This window comes from Toxotes jaculatrix, chromosome 23 (assembly GCF_017976425.1).
Source record: "Toxotes jaculatrix isolate fToxJac2 chromosome 23, fToxJac2.pri, whole genome shotgun sequence".
In the NCBI taxonomy this organism is placed as follows: domain Eukaryota; kingdom Metazoa; phylum Chordata; class Actinopteri; family Toxotidae; genus Toxotes; species Toxotes jaculatrix.
Genome location: NC_054416.1, coordinates 2,539,919 through 2,559,672, shown reverse-complemented (window position 1 = coordinate 2,559,672; position 19,754 = coordinate 2,539,919). Strand labels below are relative to the sequence as shown.

At 42.2% G+C, this 19,754-nt stretch overlaps 1 protein-coding gene across 2 annotated transcripts in view; it reads right to left on the bottom strand.

The window, feature by feature from the left end:
- shroom4 (shroom family member 4) overlaps positions 1-19,754 on the bottom strand; it is a 49,994-nt gene that overhangs the window by 12,454 nt on the left and 17,786 nt on the right. Inside the window, exons 1-2 of one of the 2 annotated variants that reach the window (XM_041031084.1) lie at positions 8,322-8,711; positions 4,271-4,474 (exon numbers count right to left, since the gene is read on the bottom strand). In XM_041031084.1, coding sequence (XP_040887018.1) covers positions 4,271-4,323 — 53 coding nt within the window. In that variant the 5' untranslated portion in view covers positions 4,324-4,474; positions 8,322-8,711. Of the gene's footprint in view, positions 1-4,270; positions 4,475-8,321; positions 8,712-19,754 lie in introns of those variants that run through there. The other variant, XM_041031083.1, reaches the window with a different exon arrangement.

The window sequence follows — 19,754 nt, the reverse complement described above, 5'->3', positions numbered from 1 at the left end:
GTCTCTGGGAACATACACTGGGCATTTGTCATCATAAATGTCGGAGACATTTTATAAAATGTTTATAACACTGTAGAAAAAAAGTAGTATTCTACACATTCAATACTTTCTTTAGAATGTGGTTTCTTTTTTAAGCGGGTATTATGTTCCTCCTTGACTGACAAAATGGTTAACGCTTTTATAAAAGACATACAATAAGTCACCTTTAATTTTCAAGTGGCAAGGTGGGATTTCACCCCAGAGCACGTACAGTATATCCCTCTGGAAAACACCGTTTGAACTGTACCGCTGGGAAATCTGTTTTCTATCAGTCCTGAGCCGAAGATCTACGGCAGCCCCATGTGTTTTTAAAGACCCTCAGAGGAAGCCTCTTTAGGCGGAGAGGGATTTCCTCCTCATCAACTCCCACTGCCTGGAGTCAAAATCTCTAAGTCATCCCTTGATTTCTCTCATCCTCTTTCTTCTTCCTCTCTCATTCCTTTCTTCCTCCTGTGGAATCTTCCTGCCCCATCTCCTTTACATCGAATGTAGATTTATTCCAGAACTGAAACTGTTCACTATTCTCTGAAGATGACTGACAGCACAGATGTTTAAAGAAGAGCCCAGTCATGTTTTTTTACTCACTAATAACAAATAATAGAGAAAAACAGTAATTCTCCAGCCAAGTCAGGGCTTTATAATCTATACAATGTACCATACGTCACCCTCTTTTACCACTTTGACCATTGATTCAAATAAAGAAAAACTCCCTGAAAACTATTTAACAGGTAAAACAAAGTTGAGAAGAAGCAACAGAGGATGGTTGCTTCTTCTAAAATGAACAGACATGTAATAAATGTCACATACATAAAATGTGGTTGCTCAACAGGCTGAGCTGCTCGCCATGAAACCACAATTGGGTTTGAATCTGACCTGTGACCTCTGCTGAACATCACCCGCCATCCTCCTCCTGTTCCCTTCTACGTCTAACTTTCTAATAATAAAATACCAGAAATTACACAAAAAGAAGAAAGAGGAACAAAAAAGGATTTCCCAACAATACCAACTTGTTGGAGAAAACCACATCAGACAAAATGACAGGGTGTTCTTTTCAGCAAAATTAGAGCGTAGCGAACAGGGATAGAAAAATACTTTTTACAGATATTGGCTATCGATGTTATCTCCGGGGGGGTAGGGGCACCCAGTGCTCTTGTGCTTGGTTTGAATCCAGCTCATAAAGAGCTCAACAAAAATCTGCAGACATTTTATTGTGGTATTTCTTTTTTCTGTAAAGAAGAGAGTGGCCGCTAACCCTTTGTATTTTTTTTTTCTGTCTTATTCAAACAATAGGGAAAGTTGCCAGGGAGACAGAGGAGGGGTAACAGAGGAGAGAAATCTCTAACTGGCTTTGATCTCAAACCAGTGTGGGGAAACAACTAGCAGACTATCTCCAGGCCGTTTCTGTGGTATTTATGGTTTACGAACCATGCAGAGATCTGAAAACTGATGGGTTTTGTTCTCTTTGTAAAGTATTCTACCACTGCTCACGTTTATCAAAATATGATTTTGTGCCCACGTAGGCAAATATTACGGTGGTCTGCAGAATCTGTGTAGGTTATTTATCTTTTCATGCTCTTACCATTACTTGACTTGAAATCCAGCACTGTAAGAATCAAGTATATTATCGATAATATAAGTGGTTATAAGTTATAAATTACTATAATATCACTGTAACAGCACAGTATTAAACAAACGTGGTGTTGGAAACTTACAAAAATACTGGAATGATCTTAAAACACTACCCATTTTAAAACAAAGGAGGACCATGCTCTGAGCAGCGGGGGAAAAAAACGTTTTATCTGCATGAGAAAATCATCTCAGAAGGAAGTGAGCCATGAATGAGAAAGCAGAAGCTGCTGTATAGATTTGACCTGGGTGACAGAGAGGGGAAGAAAGGAAATGAGACGGGAGCTGGACAGGAAATGACAGTCACTCCTGCCCAATCAGACGGCAATGTGGAACATGTGAGAGCGAGGGCTGACACAGATAAACCAGCACGCACACACACACACAAATACACAACAGGGCATGTGAAGATGTGCGTTCAGAGTGATCTGATTAATTCTCAGTGCGTCACTTAATACAAACACTCTCACTACTTTGTTTTACTATTTACATAAACACACACACACACTTGCTTAGTGTGGAAATTGACACACACACAGATGCAGACTGTACAAAGTGTCCTTCACACAAACACAGTTTATTGAATGTCTTCCTCTCTTTGTCCACATGTTCTGGGAGTCACATGCCATTGTCCAGAGTTATGCCGGGAGCTGCCTCCTCATCAGATGGTGTGTGTGTTTGTGTGTGTGTGTATGATGAGATCAGCCAGGAGAAACTGTGGGAACAAGAGACCCACACACAAACACACACACAGACACACACATCACATCACTATCTAATCCATGTGGGACTGTAAAACCTAATAATGGTACATTATATCACTGATTCTTATCAAAAGGAGAACCGGCCACTGACATATCATGAAGCTGACAAACAAAGGGATACTGGCTATTTTTATTGTGAGTCAATATACAGACTGTGGCAACTTCCTCTTTCCTTTCTAAGGGATTAAAGTTTAGCTTTGTGAGATCATACTGTTACACAAAGGCTACTGTACCTACATGGCTTCTCTCTATTCAACTTAACTGGACAGTTAAGGCTTTTGTCTCAGCTGTATTACACTAATATAAAAATGCCCTTTAGTATTATTATTATATTTTTAAATGAACAGATCAGTTGATCAATTGATCAGCCACAGTCAGTTAATCACTTATGTAAGTTCTCAGGCAAAAATGCTGGGTAGTACCTTGATCCTGCTTCTTAATTGTGATCATTTCTTTTTTTCCTTGGTCTCATTTCAGTGTAAACTGATTATTTTTGGTTGGTTGGGAAAAAAACAGCGATCTGAAGACGTCATCTTGGGCTTTAGGAAGTTGTGGTGTGTCTTTTTTTGCTATTTTCCCACGTTCTGTGGACCAAACGGTTCCTCAATTAATTTAAATAAAACAACTGTCAGATTCATCAATAATGAAAATAACAGTTAGCTGCAGCCCCAATTATATCATGGTCCATTAGCACAGCGCACCACATGGCTTCTTATGGGTCAAAGGTGCTCAGCAGCAACACTATGAAAGTGAGACATTATAGATTCTGAGAACAGAAATAAATCCAGTCGTGGAACCATGTTATAAAACAAAATAAAACTTAAATTAAGAGGATTTTATTTCACAGTTCCATCACTCTGACTGTTTAAACCTCATATAAGGTCAAATCAAACAGACTGATTTCACCATCACGGCTGACAATTTCCACCTGGCCCCCAAAGGGCAGGCCCCCAGAGGGCAGGCCCCCAGGCCGATCTGATTGGCTATCACTTTGGAATGTTGAAAAAGAATCCGAAAATAGACCAATAGGCTTCCTGCGTGGGCAGCGACTTAAAGTGATGTCACCTGTTTCCTGGCAATTGTTGGCTTTTAGGGGCCAAGCTCCCCAGCAGTGATTTACAGTCAAAGGTCCTATGGAGCCACGGAGTCATAGTGTATGATCCAAAGCTGCTATATGACTCACTCACTGTGTGGTTAAAGTTGCAGATCAAGCAAGATTTCTTTATTTGTAAAAACAAAACTGGATAAAACGAATCAGCTGAAATCAGGAAGCAGGTCAGGAGAGGACATTCCCCTTATTTCCCAACGTTTATTTCTAGCTCTGGTTTACTGTAAAACATAAGAAGAGACAATTCAAAGCTGAGAGGAACTGGGTGAACCCCTCCGCCATCTTTACTCCGAAACAGCACAAAGTAAACCTTGATGTCTGTTTTGTTGATTTCTGTCATTTTGTCTGCACAAAGCTCCTCAACATTAAACATACAGCTCAGAGGGCTATCTGCCAACAGAGTATACTGTATCATTAACACCTTAATGAATTCGCTGTGAAAGCAATTTGATTTTGATGTCTGTGGGGGGTCTGTTTGTATGTTCATGCCTGTTTATAAATCATGTAACGTTCTCACAATAAAGACGAACAAATAAGCCTCTGAATGCACAAATAAACCCAGATATGAGTTAGGAAGCAACAGAAATCTCAACAGATTTTATGTACAGCTGAAAGACGGTGATGTTAACTGACAGACTGACGACCTGCTTTAGTTACAGCCATGAACGGTTATAAAGTTGTGAGCGATCAGTAAAGTAATCACGTTTCATTAATCTGAGAGATGTCGTCTCACCTGTTCTCAGTTGTGTGCCACGGTAATGTGTAAGGGCCGGGGTGGAGCTGCATGGCAGACGGAGGTGGAGGAGGGGGGAGAGGAGGGGAGTCGGCAGAGGGGAGGCAGGGTGGCGGAGGAGGAGACGGAGGAGGGGGAGGGATGGGTGGCTCCGATAGCTTTGCCAGGTGCCAGGAGTGAGGCCTGATGAGAGGAACGTTGCGTCTGTGGAAACGAGAGGGAGAAACTCGGGTGAGGATCAGAGACAGCAAAGAACCAACGTGGTGTATCCTGACCTGTTCTTACAGGAGGTTCAATTAAATTTAGATTTTAAAGGTCAGATTAAAGAGACATTCAGAACATTTCAGCCCTCTACACATCCCATTATAACCTCTGCTGGGGACTAATCTCCTTGTTCATCACCCACAAGTCTTGAAACAATTCGTTTTTTCACAGCATCCATACAACCACTGATCGTTTCACGTGTTCAGTTGTTGGTTTGGATCTGTGAAAGTTTATTACTGCTTATTTACTTGTTTACTTTTTTATTACTTTTTAAAGGGACTGATTTACAGTTGAAATATAGGTGGGCCTTGCTCAGACATGTTGAAGCTGATGTGGTGTTGTATCTGAGGGTTGTCATCCTTATCCCCTCGTGTCTAATATAACTTCCTTTTTATAAGTTTAGTTTTTCCATCTTGCAGCCTCCTCTTTTATGTCTGCAGGGTCCTTTTAACCTCTGTTCAAAGCGAGCATATAGTTCTTTTTTTTGGTCTAAATATGATGATTTACCCAGGCAAGGTGGCTAAGATGACATCCTTATTTGCAACCACAGCTGTAAGTGTCTTGGAACATCAGGGCTAACATAAAACTCAGACCTACTGCGACGGTACCTTGCCAACCCAAATTCTGTGGAAACAGCTTCCTAAAAGGTTGTTTGGACTTCCACTGGGCTGCCATTAAAAACTCATCTAACATGTACAGTAAGTTCTCCATTCTGATCTGAAGCCAGACATTCCAGTGTATCCCAAGATATTCACTAATTCCCTTATACAGACTTCCGACACCATATGTTAGCCAGATTCAATTCAGCCCCCTGCAGACTGTGTGTGCGAGACAGAAAGAGAAACAAAAAACTGTCTGAGAAAAAAAACCCAGCTAGAAACAAGGACAGAAAGAGAGAAAGAACAGCCAGATATAAATGTAATATTCCTGGAGTCTGAATGGACCTCTGTGTGGGTAATCATATCTTTTAGACACTCGGTTGGGAGGGAAGTAACTTTGCAAAGCCTGAAAACAACCAGAGCTGTGAACTTGAGACATGAAATTGAGAGACTTAAGTCACAAAAATGAGACTTGTTATTTATCTGGCTTCTGTGAGACTTGACTCTGTAAAACTTTGACTTGACAAAAGACTCAGAAGCTGAAAACACTCCAGTCTACCTGTTAAAATCCCTGCACAACAGTAAGAAAAAGACAGACTTGGAATTAACTTAGAAATGTCTTAACTGACTTGAGACTTGACTTGAACTTGTCTCGTATGACTTGAGGCTTGGACTTAAGCCTGGAGCTCAGGAAACAACACAAACAGCAGCTGGATGGCAGCATTGAAACAAAAAGGTTTCATTTCCCAACAACACCTGAGGATTATTAAGATTCTCAAACTGAAAGTACAAAAATGTAAAACGAGACTCTTCCGGGTTTTTCAGACAAAAACATTTGGAGGTACAATTTCAGGAGAAGAATGTGGATTCTGGCACCACAACCGAAAGGAAAGGACCATTTCTGACTATTATTGTTTATGATAAAGCAGGAGCAGGAGAACCATTTCCAAAATAAACACGCTTGCTTCCTGGTTATAGCTCCTTAAGAGGGATTTCTATCTGAGCCCACTGATTGTTCGACTTCGCTGACAATGTCCTTAAATTATCCCCTGAGAAAGTTTATGTAGAGCCTGTGTATGTGCGTCTATGCCCGTATGTGTGTGCGCATGAATATGTGTGGGAACTATCCAAACTCAACCAGACAAAATACCATTATCGAACCTATCACAAACATTAGCAGACCCCCCCCCCTCCAAGTTTAGCATTCAGAGATTGATGACCGTGAAAATCAAAACAAATGAAGTGACGCCAAAGTGGATGGAGTGTAACGCAGAAAGCTGCTGAACTGTTTTGTAACAATGCAGGGGAGAAGAGAAAAGTTCTCCCAAACCACATAACCATTCCCTGTTTTTCCAGAATGCTCAGAGCAGTGCCCGAGGAAGGGTCAGCGATCAGGTTTCCCATAAATTTGGGGATTTATAATAAGACGACCTGCAAGAAGTGAAAAACATGAACATTTGTTTGAATAGCTGCTCATTTTTTTCTTTTTTACTATTTTACACATTATTCTGGTAAATGTTTTGGTTCACAACACAAATGCAGTTTCTTTTAAACTACCTGTTAAGAAAGAAAAAGTCGGCTCAGTACATTGGTTCACCCATGATTTGATGACTTGCAGGTAAAAAGTCACCTGAGTCAGAACTGGGTTAAATTTGGTTGAAGCTACAGTCCAGTGACTACACTTCTATTCACGAGTTCCCAGAGATTTCAGGCCACCGTGTTCATTGCTGCATGTTTTGTTTGACCAACAGTCCAAAACCCAAAGATGTTAAATGTTCATATAATTTACAATAAGACATACTGTAATATATATTTACGGTAATAAATATATACTGGTAATAAAAAGATTTGTGAGGTGATACAGAAAATATCTTTGGTTTTAAGCTGGATGCCTTTGGACCTACAAAAAAATGCTTACTGAAATGTTTTATGCATTTTCATCTGTGAGAGATCCAGAGTGTATTGTGTGTGTGTGTGTGTGTGTGTGTGTGTGTGTGTGTGTGTGTGTGTGTGTGTGTGTGTGTGTGTGTGTGTGTCGGCCAAAGGTAACAGAGACTCTTGCCTCAGCTTGGCTTCACCCCGAAGTTCAGACACGCACCCAGCAGTTCTGTGTGTGGTGGGTGAAGGTAAAAATCTTTCTTGGAGAGTGAAGTGTTAAAAAGACTTGTAAAGCCTTTGTCAGGGCAGCATTCAGAGACATCCACAGAGGCTCCGTAAAGTCTGTGTCCCTTTCATTTATAGGACACAGGAAACACACTGGCTAAAACTCTGCTTTTGGCCACGGCGACTGAAGTAACACACACCAAGGCCACTATCGACTGTACACATTTATAATAACACAATCCAAAGAACTGCCCCTTTCCTGTTTCTGACACTGTAACCTAGTTGGCTACCTGTCCCCAGCTGGCAACAAGAGGCAAAGAGGAATCACATGGAACATATTTTTTGAATACTTCGCTGGCATACGAGAGATAACAGCATGTCCTTGAAGTGGAAAACAAGATTATGAGTTAATCGACCGCTGCTGTGGTGGCGCTGTGACCGCAGCAAACCAGGAAATTCAATCAGGTTTGCGAGACATGGAAAGCTTCTATTTATAAATGTCTTCTCAAGGTGTTTCACGGGTTTTGAACTTCTTAAATCAAAAAAAACGATGAAGTAAAAACAAAAAAATAAAGTGTTTTGCAAGGGATGGCCACAGCCGAGACATGATACATAATGGCAGTTAATGCATAAAAAAAGGAGTGGAAATAAGAGAATAGGGGAAAAGAAGTGATGAGAAAAAAGAAGACGAGCTGACGAGACTCAACACCAGTCAAAGGCAGAGAAATGATGAATTCTCCGTCTTGCAGCTCTGAATGCGCCTCTCTGAAAGGATCTGCTGGAATGTCCCACTTAATGGTCAGAAACTGCAACAGCTGACTGATACCGCAAAGGTCAACGCGCATAATCTGAGTCACACACACAGTCTCAATACAGTACAGAACGAATGCCAGACAGGCAGCCAGACAAATAGATTCAGGCTCTACACAGTCTCCCAGATAAGGACAGAGACCGATGTAACGATACACGACTTCCAGAGGCGAGTAATGTCTCAGAACAGAGTAGAGATGATTAAAAGATTCAAAATAAGATGAAAGGAAGTAAATCAGAAAATATAACAAATGATGCAAGACGTTGAAACCTACCAGACTCCACAGGCTGAAGCATCCACAGTCAAACTGATCCCAGATCAGCTCCCAGCATCCCTCACACTCACAGTTCAAGTTCAAAGAGTTGAGTGTCTACTCAGGACGCCTCTGAACACGCTCAGACAACAACACAAACTTCTCTGAATGCGCCTCACAAGTTTTCCGAGAGAAATCACCACCACGTAAAAATCTCACTGCTCTTTTATTTCATCCTCGAGCCAGCTGAGGTCTGGTGAGGGAGGCAGGTTGTGTCCGTAAGGTGCAAGATCTGGCGGAAAGCAGGGTCCAAGTCCAAGAGCTGATGTCCATCTGAAGTAGCTGGCAGGTTCTGACCAAGAGGGAAAAACCAACCAGTGATCCTCACATCCCCTCTCCCTCCTTTTCCTCTCTTCCTCCTCCCTCGCTCCTCTCGCTGGAAGACAAAACATGGCTATTTCTCCCTCTTGCACTCCGCATTTCTCTCTCCCACCCCTCTCTCTCTCTCTCGCTCTCTCTCTCCTCATCTCATTCTTTCCCTGCCTCTCTCGCCCCCTCCCAGGCAGGATGTGTGAGTCAGTGAGAGAGGAAGTATTGTGGAGAGCAGATAAAGTGGTGGATGGCTGCTAAAATAATACCCAGAGTTCCACACTGTTATTGTTTGACAGGGGGGGGAAAATGCAGAGGTACTTCCTCCTTGTATGTGTGTGTGTGTGTGTGTGTGTGTGTGTGTATTAGCTCACACATGTGTTTGCAGAGCATGAAAAAAAAAATCGAAAGAGCAAAGAAAGCAGAGACTGTTGGGCAGACAAGGGGGCTTTTTCACTTTGGCAGGGAGACGAGAAAAACAAAATGTGGTGAAAGAAGGGGAATGTAAGAGAGGATGGGAGGTCTGCAGGAGAATACAAGAGACCGAGGAATAATTTTAGACAAAAACAATGAGTGGAGGTGATGGATGGACAGGAGAAGACATTTATCACTCCTCTCATTGCTGAGATATATTACTTTTAACGTGCACTTCTATTACAGGAATAGGTCTTTGATAATATTCCTGTAATAGTACAAATACCACTCTTCTCATTGCCAACAATGAATAAGTTTTCAAATTATTTATTTATTTATAATAAATAAATAAGAAATTATAAGCACATAAACAAATATTCTCATTCAATAACGAATAAATAAACAAATAAAATGAAAACGGGGCATTCTGGTGGTCTAAGGTTTCAATAAACCAGCCAAACTATCAAAACATCCCCAGTTCACGTCAGGCCAGGAACGTACGCTGCATGTTAAACTGCCACTAATGCTCCATCTGAAGCAACCGTCAGCTGACCAAACCCATTCAGACACTACATTCACTAGAGTATAAAACAAGTATAATCAATTATCACAAATGAATTTTCAAATCGAGTTACTGAGCAACCTCTGGGTCAAAGTGCAAATTTCTTACTGAATATAAACTTAGCTTGATTCACCTTCTGCATATGCTCATGTTCTACACATCCATACATCTGCAGAGAGAGGGTTTACCCATCTGTGATCAGTCGACTGTGCGTTCCAGCTCTGGACTGAAGCTGGTTGGTTGACTGACCCGTCAGAAACCTGCAGCTCCCGATTCAGAGCGAATTAGTTGATATTATTTTGCTTTTGTTTTTCTTTGGCTGAACAATGATCCAAACTAATCCATATTAATTCAGCAGACAACGGCCGAGTGTTCAGTTTTGTCGTATCACCAACTTGTGGATTTAACATTCATTAGCGACAGCTGATAAAATCTGCATGTGACACTTTTTCCTTTCAGACTCTACAGTCGATGGCGGTGACGGCCCCGAATCAGCGCCGCTGTTCCCTTATTATTTTGACCAGACTTGAACCTTGCAGAGCAAACATCAGGAGGTGTGAGTCTCCGACATTAACACTGTTGAAGTTTAACCAACCACACAACAGCAGACACTTAATAACATGAGTCTCGCAGCGAGCTTCAAAGGATTTCCCGGAGACTTATATCTCCTGCAGACTCCACAAAGAGTGGACGAGTGTGTGTGTGTGTGTGTGTGTGTTATGTACATGCATGTGAGCAGATTCCTTACATTCCCTGTCTTCCCTTCACGAGGGTGAAGGGTTAACTATGCCAGAAAGCCTAAACAACCTCACCTCCTCCCCTCTGTCCCTTTGTGTTTGACTGCAATTAGGACGTATTTGTTTGCTTTATGGGTCTCCTGCACTGTGTGTGTGTGTGTGTGTGTGTGTGTGTGTGTCTACATGCCTGTTTGTTTGGCTTACAGGCCCCTTATCACCCTCGATTATGGATTTCTGAATGACAAACACACTCGCAGACATGAGTTTGCTGCTTAGACACACACACATATGGCAGACATGTAGACTACTGCTTAGGATTAAACTGACACACACATACACACACACACACACAGTTTTTGCATACCAGGTAATCAGTACAGTGAGACTAGGCTCATACCAGAGGTCGATGGCAGGAAGGGTGAAGTCCACTTTAGCCTCTGAAGCACAATGCACTGTTTGTTACTGCTCAATCCCCTAGATTGTGTGTGTGTGCGTGTGTGCGTGTGCGTGCGTTTGCCTATAATCGGCACAATATTATATATCTCTGTGTTTGAGTGGATGTGTGAGCACTGAATCTGCCCTTTATTGTTGCACATTGGAAATCTTAATCAGTGTTTTGGTGGATTTCAGATTTCAAAATAAAACTTGAACGAACTCGCTAAAAAGCCCTGCTTCGTTTCACATCTGTCATTTGATGTTGACGTCTTCCAGTGAACTTAACGCAGCCCGAGAACACTGTGTCCGGACCGTTGAAATAACCGCAGCGTGTCCTGAGGTTGTTCAGACGGCAGCTTCTAATCTGTTATTTAATCATTTGTGCAGCTGGAACTCCTCCTGTCTGACAGTTTATTCAGACCCCTGCCATCTTTTAACGCTGCTTCCTCGGTTGCTGACTGATTAAACATCAGACTTTCACAAGACAAAAACTACGATGCTCGACTGATTTCACAGTTTAACTCAGTTTAACTCAGAATGAGACGAGTTTAGTTTACTGACAGGAAATTGAACATTCCCTGTTTCCTGCCTTTAAAGGTGCTCAGACAAAGTGAAAGCATGTTGGCATCTGTAACTTGTGAGGGGTGTTTATAGACATTTTACACATTATATAATCAATAACTGATCATCGGAGGAGGGAGGGTCCTGCAAGGTTACAGGGTTAAAGGGAAAATCCCGCCTCACCGCTGATTTAGTACGATGACACTTAATGTCCTGGTTCTTCTTCGGTTCCACAACACAAACATCTTTTTAACATGTGTGTGTGTCCAAGCAGGCCTCTAGGAATCTGTGTGTATCTGAAACGACCACTGCGCCTGTGTGTGTGTGTGTGTGTGTGTATGTGTGTGTGTGTGTGTGTGTGGCCAGTCAGACAAGTGTCATGTATCATGGAGTCGCAGTTTAATGGGCCAGTTAATAAAAACCAGGCCAGAGGAGACAGATAAACTGTAGCAGACCACACGCATGGAGGATACACACACTCACCCACACAGATGCTCACACATACACTCATGCTCACACAATGCACCACTGCAACAAATAACAATTATCTTCATTATCCACCCGTCTGCGGATCACTTGGCTGATAAATCTCTGGGGCTATAAAATGTCTGAAAATCCCCAAAAATAATTATGAAAAGTTCCCAGAGTCCAAGGCAACGTCTTGAAATTGCTAGTTTGATTTGAACAGCAGTTCTACAACAAAGTCATTCTGTTGATTATCATACGACACAGCACTGACTCGCTGATGCCACCGTTTATGTTGTGGATGCAGTGATGTGATATAAGATCAGGAGTCTGCACGGGGGTGTTTTATTTTGAAAACGGACAAGATGCTCTGTGCCATTCCTGAGTCAAACTTCCTGCTCTGTGCAGCTTGATGTGGCCTCTGTCTAAAACAGACTAAGAGCGTATCGTCTCAGAAACACACTGTGGCTCGTCTGGTGGAATCGCAGGCGTTGTCTCAAGCGATCACGACCAGGGGCGACTGCTTCACGTTCTGGCTGTGGAACCCAGGGGCGAGGCCACCGCTGCCCCTGTTTCTGTTCACCCTGCTGATTTTAATAAGCCACCGACTGAAACACACAAACACAATGTCGATAATTCACCCCAAACAGCATCACAACCAAAATTGTTTACAGCCGCGGCTCTAATCAGACCCAGAGTGGTGTATGGATGTGTGTGTTTATGTATGTGTGTGTTTGTGAGGAAGAGGTCTTGAGGAATGCCAGGAATGTCTATTGTTCAGTTTCGGAAGGAGTGATGGGGGGAAGACTATTGTGTTTCATGGTTCTTGGCACCGCAGACCTCAGTCTTGCCCCGGTCTCCAGGGACCCTGTGGTACAAAAATCTAAACAACGGGATGTGTGCGTGTCTGTGTGTGTCTGTGTTTGTCCGTGTGCACAGTGTGCCCGTCCATCTGTCTGCGGTAGAATGCCAAACACAAACCAACGTGTGTGTGTGTGTGTGTTGTGTGTGCCCGAGCCCGCAGACCTCCTTCTGACAGTCTGAAAGACGCATCTACTAACAAGAAAAACAAAAAAAAAACAGAACAAAAAGAGCGAGTCAGCACGAAGACAGAGAGGAGCTGGACGGTCGGAGGCCGACCTCTTCCAGGAAAAGATGAAAACAAATGTTTCAAATGAGCAAGAACAAACAAACTGTGAAATTGAGCAGCGCTGCTGAAGCAGCCGACGCTCACCGGTCAGCACTGTGGACCGAACCAGAGACGGACTACAAACGAGCAGGAGGAGAGTCGAGTAGAAAGTCTGAGAGGAAGACGGAAAAGCTTTATTCCCTGTTTTTTTGCAACTGTTCTCAAATCTAGAAAACCTCCAGACACGAATGCAATCAAATGAGCTGGACCAGATGTGCAACTGCAGGGATTCCCCCAGGATGCTGCTCACACATCAGCACCTGATGACCGACTGAGCTGTTTGTCCCGACGTATCCCAACTTCGTGACAAGCTGCTCTCACTGATCACTGCGAAGGAGAGCTGATTATTTTTTCAATTAACCGATCAATCGCTTTGTCTACAAAATGCAACAGCAAGAAACAGCAAGTATCCAGTCAATCACCTGCTGAGCTGAATCAGACAGAGCCTGATGCATCTCGTCTCGTTAAGTGTAATCAGAGATGTGTCACTCATTAAATCCACGGCTGTGTTACGCAGCACCACTGCTCATTTTGCGTGAAGCCTAACGATCATAATACTACACACTATGAAAAAATAATAATGAAATCTGACTCTGAGAAAAGGCTCGTGTTCATGTCTGAGTCAGAGAACGTGTCAAAACATGTCAAAATGTTATTTCACCTAAAGACCTTAAAAAAAAAAAAATCACCACAAACCCCAACTCTTTTCTCTTTCACCCACTTTCCCTGTTTCCATTCTTTCATCTCCTCTTCCTCCTGCCCGTCCAGCCTTCGGCAAAAAGAAATGTTTAGTTAATGTGTAACGCAGATGAAAGAGTGAGCTGAGATGAAAGAGCTTTGTCATAAAGTCCTGTTTACCCTGTCAAAACATCAGACATGATATCAGCCCCTCTTCTAATTATCATTTTAATTTCCTTACGTTCACTCCTCCTGCCACTGTGAGTGAACTGTGCTGCCACGTAACTCCAGCCTCAACCTGACGGAGTCTGTGGGATATTTCCTGCTTCGCTGCCCTGTAATCTGAGGGGTTTTCTTTCCCCAGCATTTGTTTGGATTTGCTACTGAATTTGAAAGAGATTTCCACCCAAAGTGGGATTTTCAGCGTTTGTAGAAAGTGACAAGAAAAGATTCATATCAGAAAAATAAAACAAACAGCTGCAGGTTTTCGGGGGGTAGATGGTGAGCTAAGCTCTTGGTTGGCCAATTCATAACAGACTGCACAAAATGTAGAAGAATAAAACTGCACTGATTTGAACAACTTCAGTTTGTGAGAGGCCCTAAAACTGAGATCCAAACCCAGCAGCTGGGCCCGACTCGTGCAGCCAAATCAGAGATTAAAACCTGACCCAAGAGGGAATTTTCACTTTACTTCTTTCCCTCCTCCAACTGGGCGCTGTTTATATACCTGCAGCATGTGTCATGAAGACTTCTGGCACAGTGAGAGAGAGAAATGTCTTAACAAAAAGTCCTGAACCCAACTTGAAATCCAGTACGTGAGCAGCAGAATTAGAACTTCAGCAACTGATTTAAGGCTATTATTACAAATGTCCAGTACATACAATCCAAACATGCACACAAATGCAATGCATACACGCACACCTGCATCTGAAGAGCGGCTTCCTGTTCCATCAGCAGCTGTAAATAAACGTGTTTGGTCTTTGTTCGCTTCCCATTAAAGCTGCTGCTTTTCACACAAACACACAAATTTTGCCAACGCATTAAGGCCAAGCTGGACAGGAAGTAGGGAGGGGAAACTTGGGGAAGGACAGGAAATGATGTAAATGTTGAGGAATGTCCTCCTGCCGTGTCCATGGCTGCCCACTGAGAAAAACTGACACACACACACACACACAGTGTACAGAGTACAGTTGGACCTAACAAAAGGTCTGTGAAAACAGGAAGTAGTATAGAAGGAACATTTCCAGGTCGAGCCGACAAAACATCCCCAGCGTTCTTTCCTTTCCAGAAATATATTGGAAAAATCATCCGTCACCAATAAACACAGCAAAAGATGTAAAGAGACAAAAATACTCCTGCTGTTTAACTGGCAGAGGTCAGACTGGGCAGCAAGGGGAGAGGGAAAACTTTTTTATCAGAGGTTATAGAAGATTTAAAAAAAAACCCTTTGTTTCAGAGTTATGGAAAAACAAATGTGTGAATGAGTTCCCCATTCACTTTGTATAAAAGATGCAACAATACAGGAAGGCATCATGCTGATAAAGCTGTGTTAGACAGTGCTTTCATGCCAAACTACTCACATTTCAGCAGTGGAGAAGCTGCAGGGGAGAGGAGTGTCTTTGCACTACTAACTGAGACCCTGCTGTTATGTCCAAAGTAAATTGGACAGTCAGGTATGGGAACAGTAAATCAAAAGACATTTTGGTCCAATAATGCAAACTCTAGCATTCTGCACATATTTTGGGGGTTTGGACTGTCGGTCAAACAAAACATTTGAAAATTGTGTTTTAAGTTTTTCAGCATTTTTTCACCTACTGCAGACGAAACAATCGATCAGTCGAGAAAACACCTGTCAGATGATTTTTCTCATAGTTTTTGTATGAGATTTTTGGAGAAAACCACAAAAATTCGAACCTCTCACTGCTGTTTGCCAAGAAGAAAGTGTGATCTTATAAAGCTTTAGTCAAGATTCAGCTAAGCACCATCCTTCTTAAAGATCTTTTGTATATGTTTTTTTTTTTTTTTTTTGCTGCAGCAGTTTTGTTAGACTACACTGCATTCTTTATGACAGTGGATGTCTTAATTAGGAGAAAAATACAACACTAGTTAACAGCACTGTGGGTCCTTTTCACCATCGGTTGGCTCGTTAAAATGCCCATAAAGCATCACCACTGAAATAAAAACTAAAATGGACCCAAACACTCTGCTGTCTTATCCCTCCACTAAACTGCCGGGCAGGCCAGTAAATTCCTGTGGTTTGCCAAATTTAGCCTGCAGGCCTTCCTTTGGCCTGCTCTTCTTTCAGCAGTACGGGACAATTCAACAAGTCTGAACCGAATATATCTTATTAAAAGAAAGAACAATGATGTGAAGGATGGAGGAGTTAATGCAACTAAATCAAAATGTGTGGACAGGATGAATCAATGAATAACTGTGAAGAGCTTTAGCATCCTTCTTTGAGTCAAAAAAAAAACAAAAAACATGAGAATCAAATGTTTTTCATTTCCGCTTTTACACAACTCCTTATTAATGTAATGGAAACCTTTCAAAATACAATACACCCTTTCATATCAAAGGTTTCCCAAACCAGACTTCAGCTGGTTTTCCAGCTCTTTAACTAAGTTGAACAAATCATCATCTCTCCTCGCCAATTCCATGTTTCCCTCCCCTGCATTTACATCATATAATTAAATCTAACATGTACATTTTTCCTTGCCTGCTCCCTCAGTGAAAAAAGCTCATTTATTCTCAAATGCTCCTACAGTAAAATACTGTACAGGGGAACCCCTGTCAGTAATTTCCTGATGTTTCCAAGACAAGCGTACTGGGGATAAGAAATCCATATAGCTACTCTCCATCTCAGTTTAGGTTAAGTGAGTTTTAATTGAGCTTAGAAAAACAAAAAAGGCACACAGGGAAATTTCTCACACTTTCTAAAATACATGCACGCACACACAAGCATGCACGTATAAAAACATACAAGGTGGAGTCGCTAAAGTTTGGCAGAGATGTTTGGACAGATGCCATCTTGGAAGACCAGGGAGTCGTGGTGGAGAAGGAGGGGAGCACAGAAACGGAGAAGCACATGAACAGACTGGAGTTTTTCTTATACATTTATATGCATGCGTATAAAATTTATCGCACAATATAATCGGATGATGTAAACTTGAGTGGACAGAGCCAAAGGCCTGCGGTGTTTCTCCTCAGGTGCCTGAAGACAAAACGTGAAGGAGAAGGACGTTAAACTGCCGTGTCAAACTAATTCTACCTACACCGACCTCCATGACCATCCACGGCCTCTGCTGTGGCCATGGATGATAAAATCCTGACGCACTGCAGGGTGTCCCTCCTGGCGCTCAGCAGAAAGCAGGAATGAGGTGAAGAAACCGAGGTTCCTCCTGCTGCTTTGCCCCCCCCCTTCCATCACCCTTCTCTGTTTTTACTGCAGTTGGGTAATTTTAAGACAAGACTCAGTCTATAAACGTTTATAGCCTGCCATGCTGCTGTCATGTGCTGCTCTGTGCGCAATGATCTCAGCAAAAAGACTCAGATGATTCAACTGACAACGCAAAGTTCGAGTAATGTGCGTCTCAACTACAAATCACTGGCATTTCAGGGGAATCGCTCCAGGTAATCCTTCACAGGTAAAATTAACTCAACAACAATCTAAGCCTCTTAACGCTCACTGAAAACCTACAGTCGAGCCAAACCTGCCCGCTGACCCTCCAACATGATGCCTGTCTGCTGTGATGAATGAATGGCAGAAGAGGCTTTTTCTGATCAGCTGATCGGCTCCTCACATGACGGTTGCGCTGCTAAAACCTTATCACACACACCAGGATTTTACATCCTGAATAATGACCGAGTCAGAAGAAAAAAAACAGAGACATCCATCCATTTACATGCCATCTCCGTACCAACAGTCCCCTCGTGTTATTAAAAGAGGTGGTAACGAGTTTTGGCTTTTAACTAAGGGCCCTGTTCCACTGTTAAAACTACACAAGAAGAGCCAAGTGTGCATAAGTGAGCACTTCATCATCCCTGTGTGTGTGTGTGCTGTCTGGCAGCAGGCTGCTACAGTACCTTCCACACGGTTCCTTGTTCCTACAGTAATGACTGAAATAAGGCTGCAACTGGTTACTGGCACAGAGCCAGGGTCAAAGTGCAACAGAGTCCCACCCAATACCGAAGCTGAGATCGGTGATTAGTGTCAGAAACCTGTCAATCAAAGTGAGTTTAATTCATACGTGAGAGGCCGTGCTCCTGCCAACATACAAATAACAGCTCTGTATTTGGCTTAAAGAGAGTAAACTGCACAGAAATCAAATGGAAACACACAGACTCATTCACAGAAGCCTGCGCAGATCAAAGGTAGCTTTAGATTGTGAATGTCATTTTCACAAGCTCTTATTCTTTCAAGTGTTTTAAACCCAAATATGGAGATTTTCATTTTTGTTGATTCGTGCACATGCTGAGAAACTTCCAGTAACTGCTCAGCTTTTAAAAAACTTCCAAATCCCATTAGGAAAAGTCAGGGTTTAAAATATAAATAATGGAAATGATAGTTAGTAATTCCTAAAAATCAGATACCAGAATAATTTTATCTGAAGAAACACAATGTTTTTTTTGTTTTTGGAAAAACATTTTAAATAACGAACAACCAGAGGAATGTGTAGCATGTATGGTTAATGGTGCACACATGTCTTTACACACACACACACACACACACACACACACACACACACACACACACACACACACACACACACACACACACACACACACACACACACACACAAACACACACACACACATAAAGTGTTGGGAAAGCCCCGTCAGACTCCGACACTCTGTACATACCAGACACTGGCACACACAGTGAACATAAGTGGGTGTGTTTCTCATAACCAGTAGCATTCCTAAAACAATCTACTGTATGTTTGTCCATTTGTCTGTTTGAGTCTGTGAATGTGCATTTATACTGTATACGTGTGTGTGAATGCTGGTCTGTGTGTGTGTGTGTGTGTGTGTAACAGCATTAGACAGGCGTCCGCCTGCTGCAGAAACAGGAGCAGAAAACCCAGCAATGACTGCTGGACGGCTGATCTGGTTTCAAAGCCAGAACAAGATGTGTTGCTGCCAAACAGCTGTCTGAAGCTGTCTGAGAGGACAAAGTGATAGTTGTAACACCGGGAAAATCTTCCACACTGGTTTTAAGTGTGAGGCCAGTTGAGTAGAACAGAAAATATCAACATCAAGGTGACAGGAAATCTGAGAAAAATAACAAAACACGGAAAAGGTGAAGTTTCTTTTTTGTTCAAAATACATCATAATCACTGTGGACATCTGCTGCACTTCCACTTACATCCACTAAGTGGCAAAAACACAGCATGTAGTATTTAAACACTTGAAGATGACTTAAAGACTTAAAGATGAAAAAATAAATTAGCAGCCCAGATATCATTTTTATCTCAAAACAGAAAGAGGAAAATAAAAATCCTATGATAAGGGAAAAGAAACTGAAAATGCCCCCTCGATATCAGATGCTCTGCTCCAAATCATTTAGCTGATACAGCACATTGTTGAATCTGACCTCAGATCTGCAGATTACCACCCTCTAAGTCCATGTTAAGACGCCAACTAGAGTTCAGTTCGCAGAGTGAAAATATTCCTCTCATTAGTTCTGCTTCCAGAGCAGAGGGCTGGGAGGTGCAGCGTGGGAAAAAGGAGCAATTAACAATTTCTCCTCCTGTGCCCACGAGCGTCACGGTGAGGTAAATAAAGATATTTTTATATTAACAAAGGATCGAATGACTGTGAGTAACGTGAAAGGTGTTCAGTACATGTCAGTGTTGTGTTTACAGGCTGTTTCTGGGCTTAGTTTTAGTTGGACTCAGGTCACAAAATGCTGGAATTTTCCTTTAATGGTGACAGAACTCCTGCGCAGGAAACTGAAAACTTTATTTATCTTCTTATTCATTTGTTTCCTTTTAGATTTTTTAAATGACTACAAACATACACAAACAGACACCCACTCCCCCGCT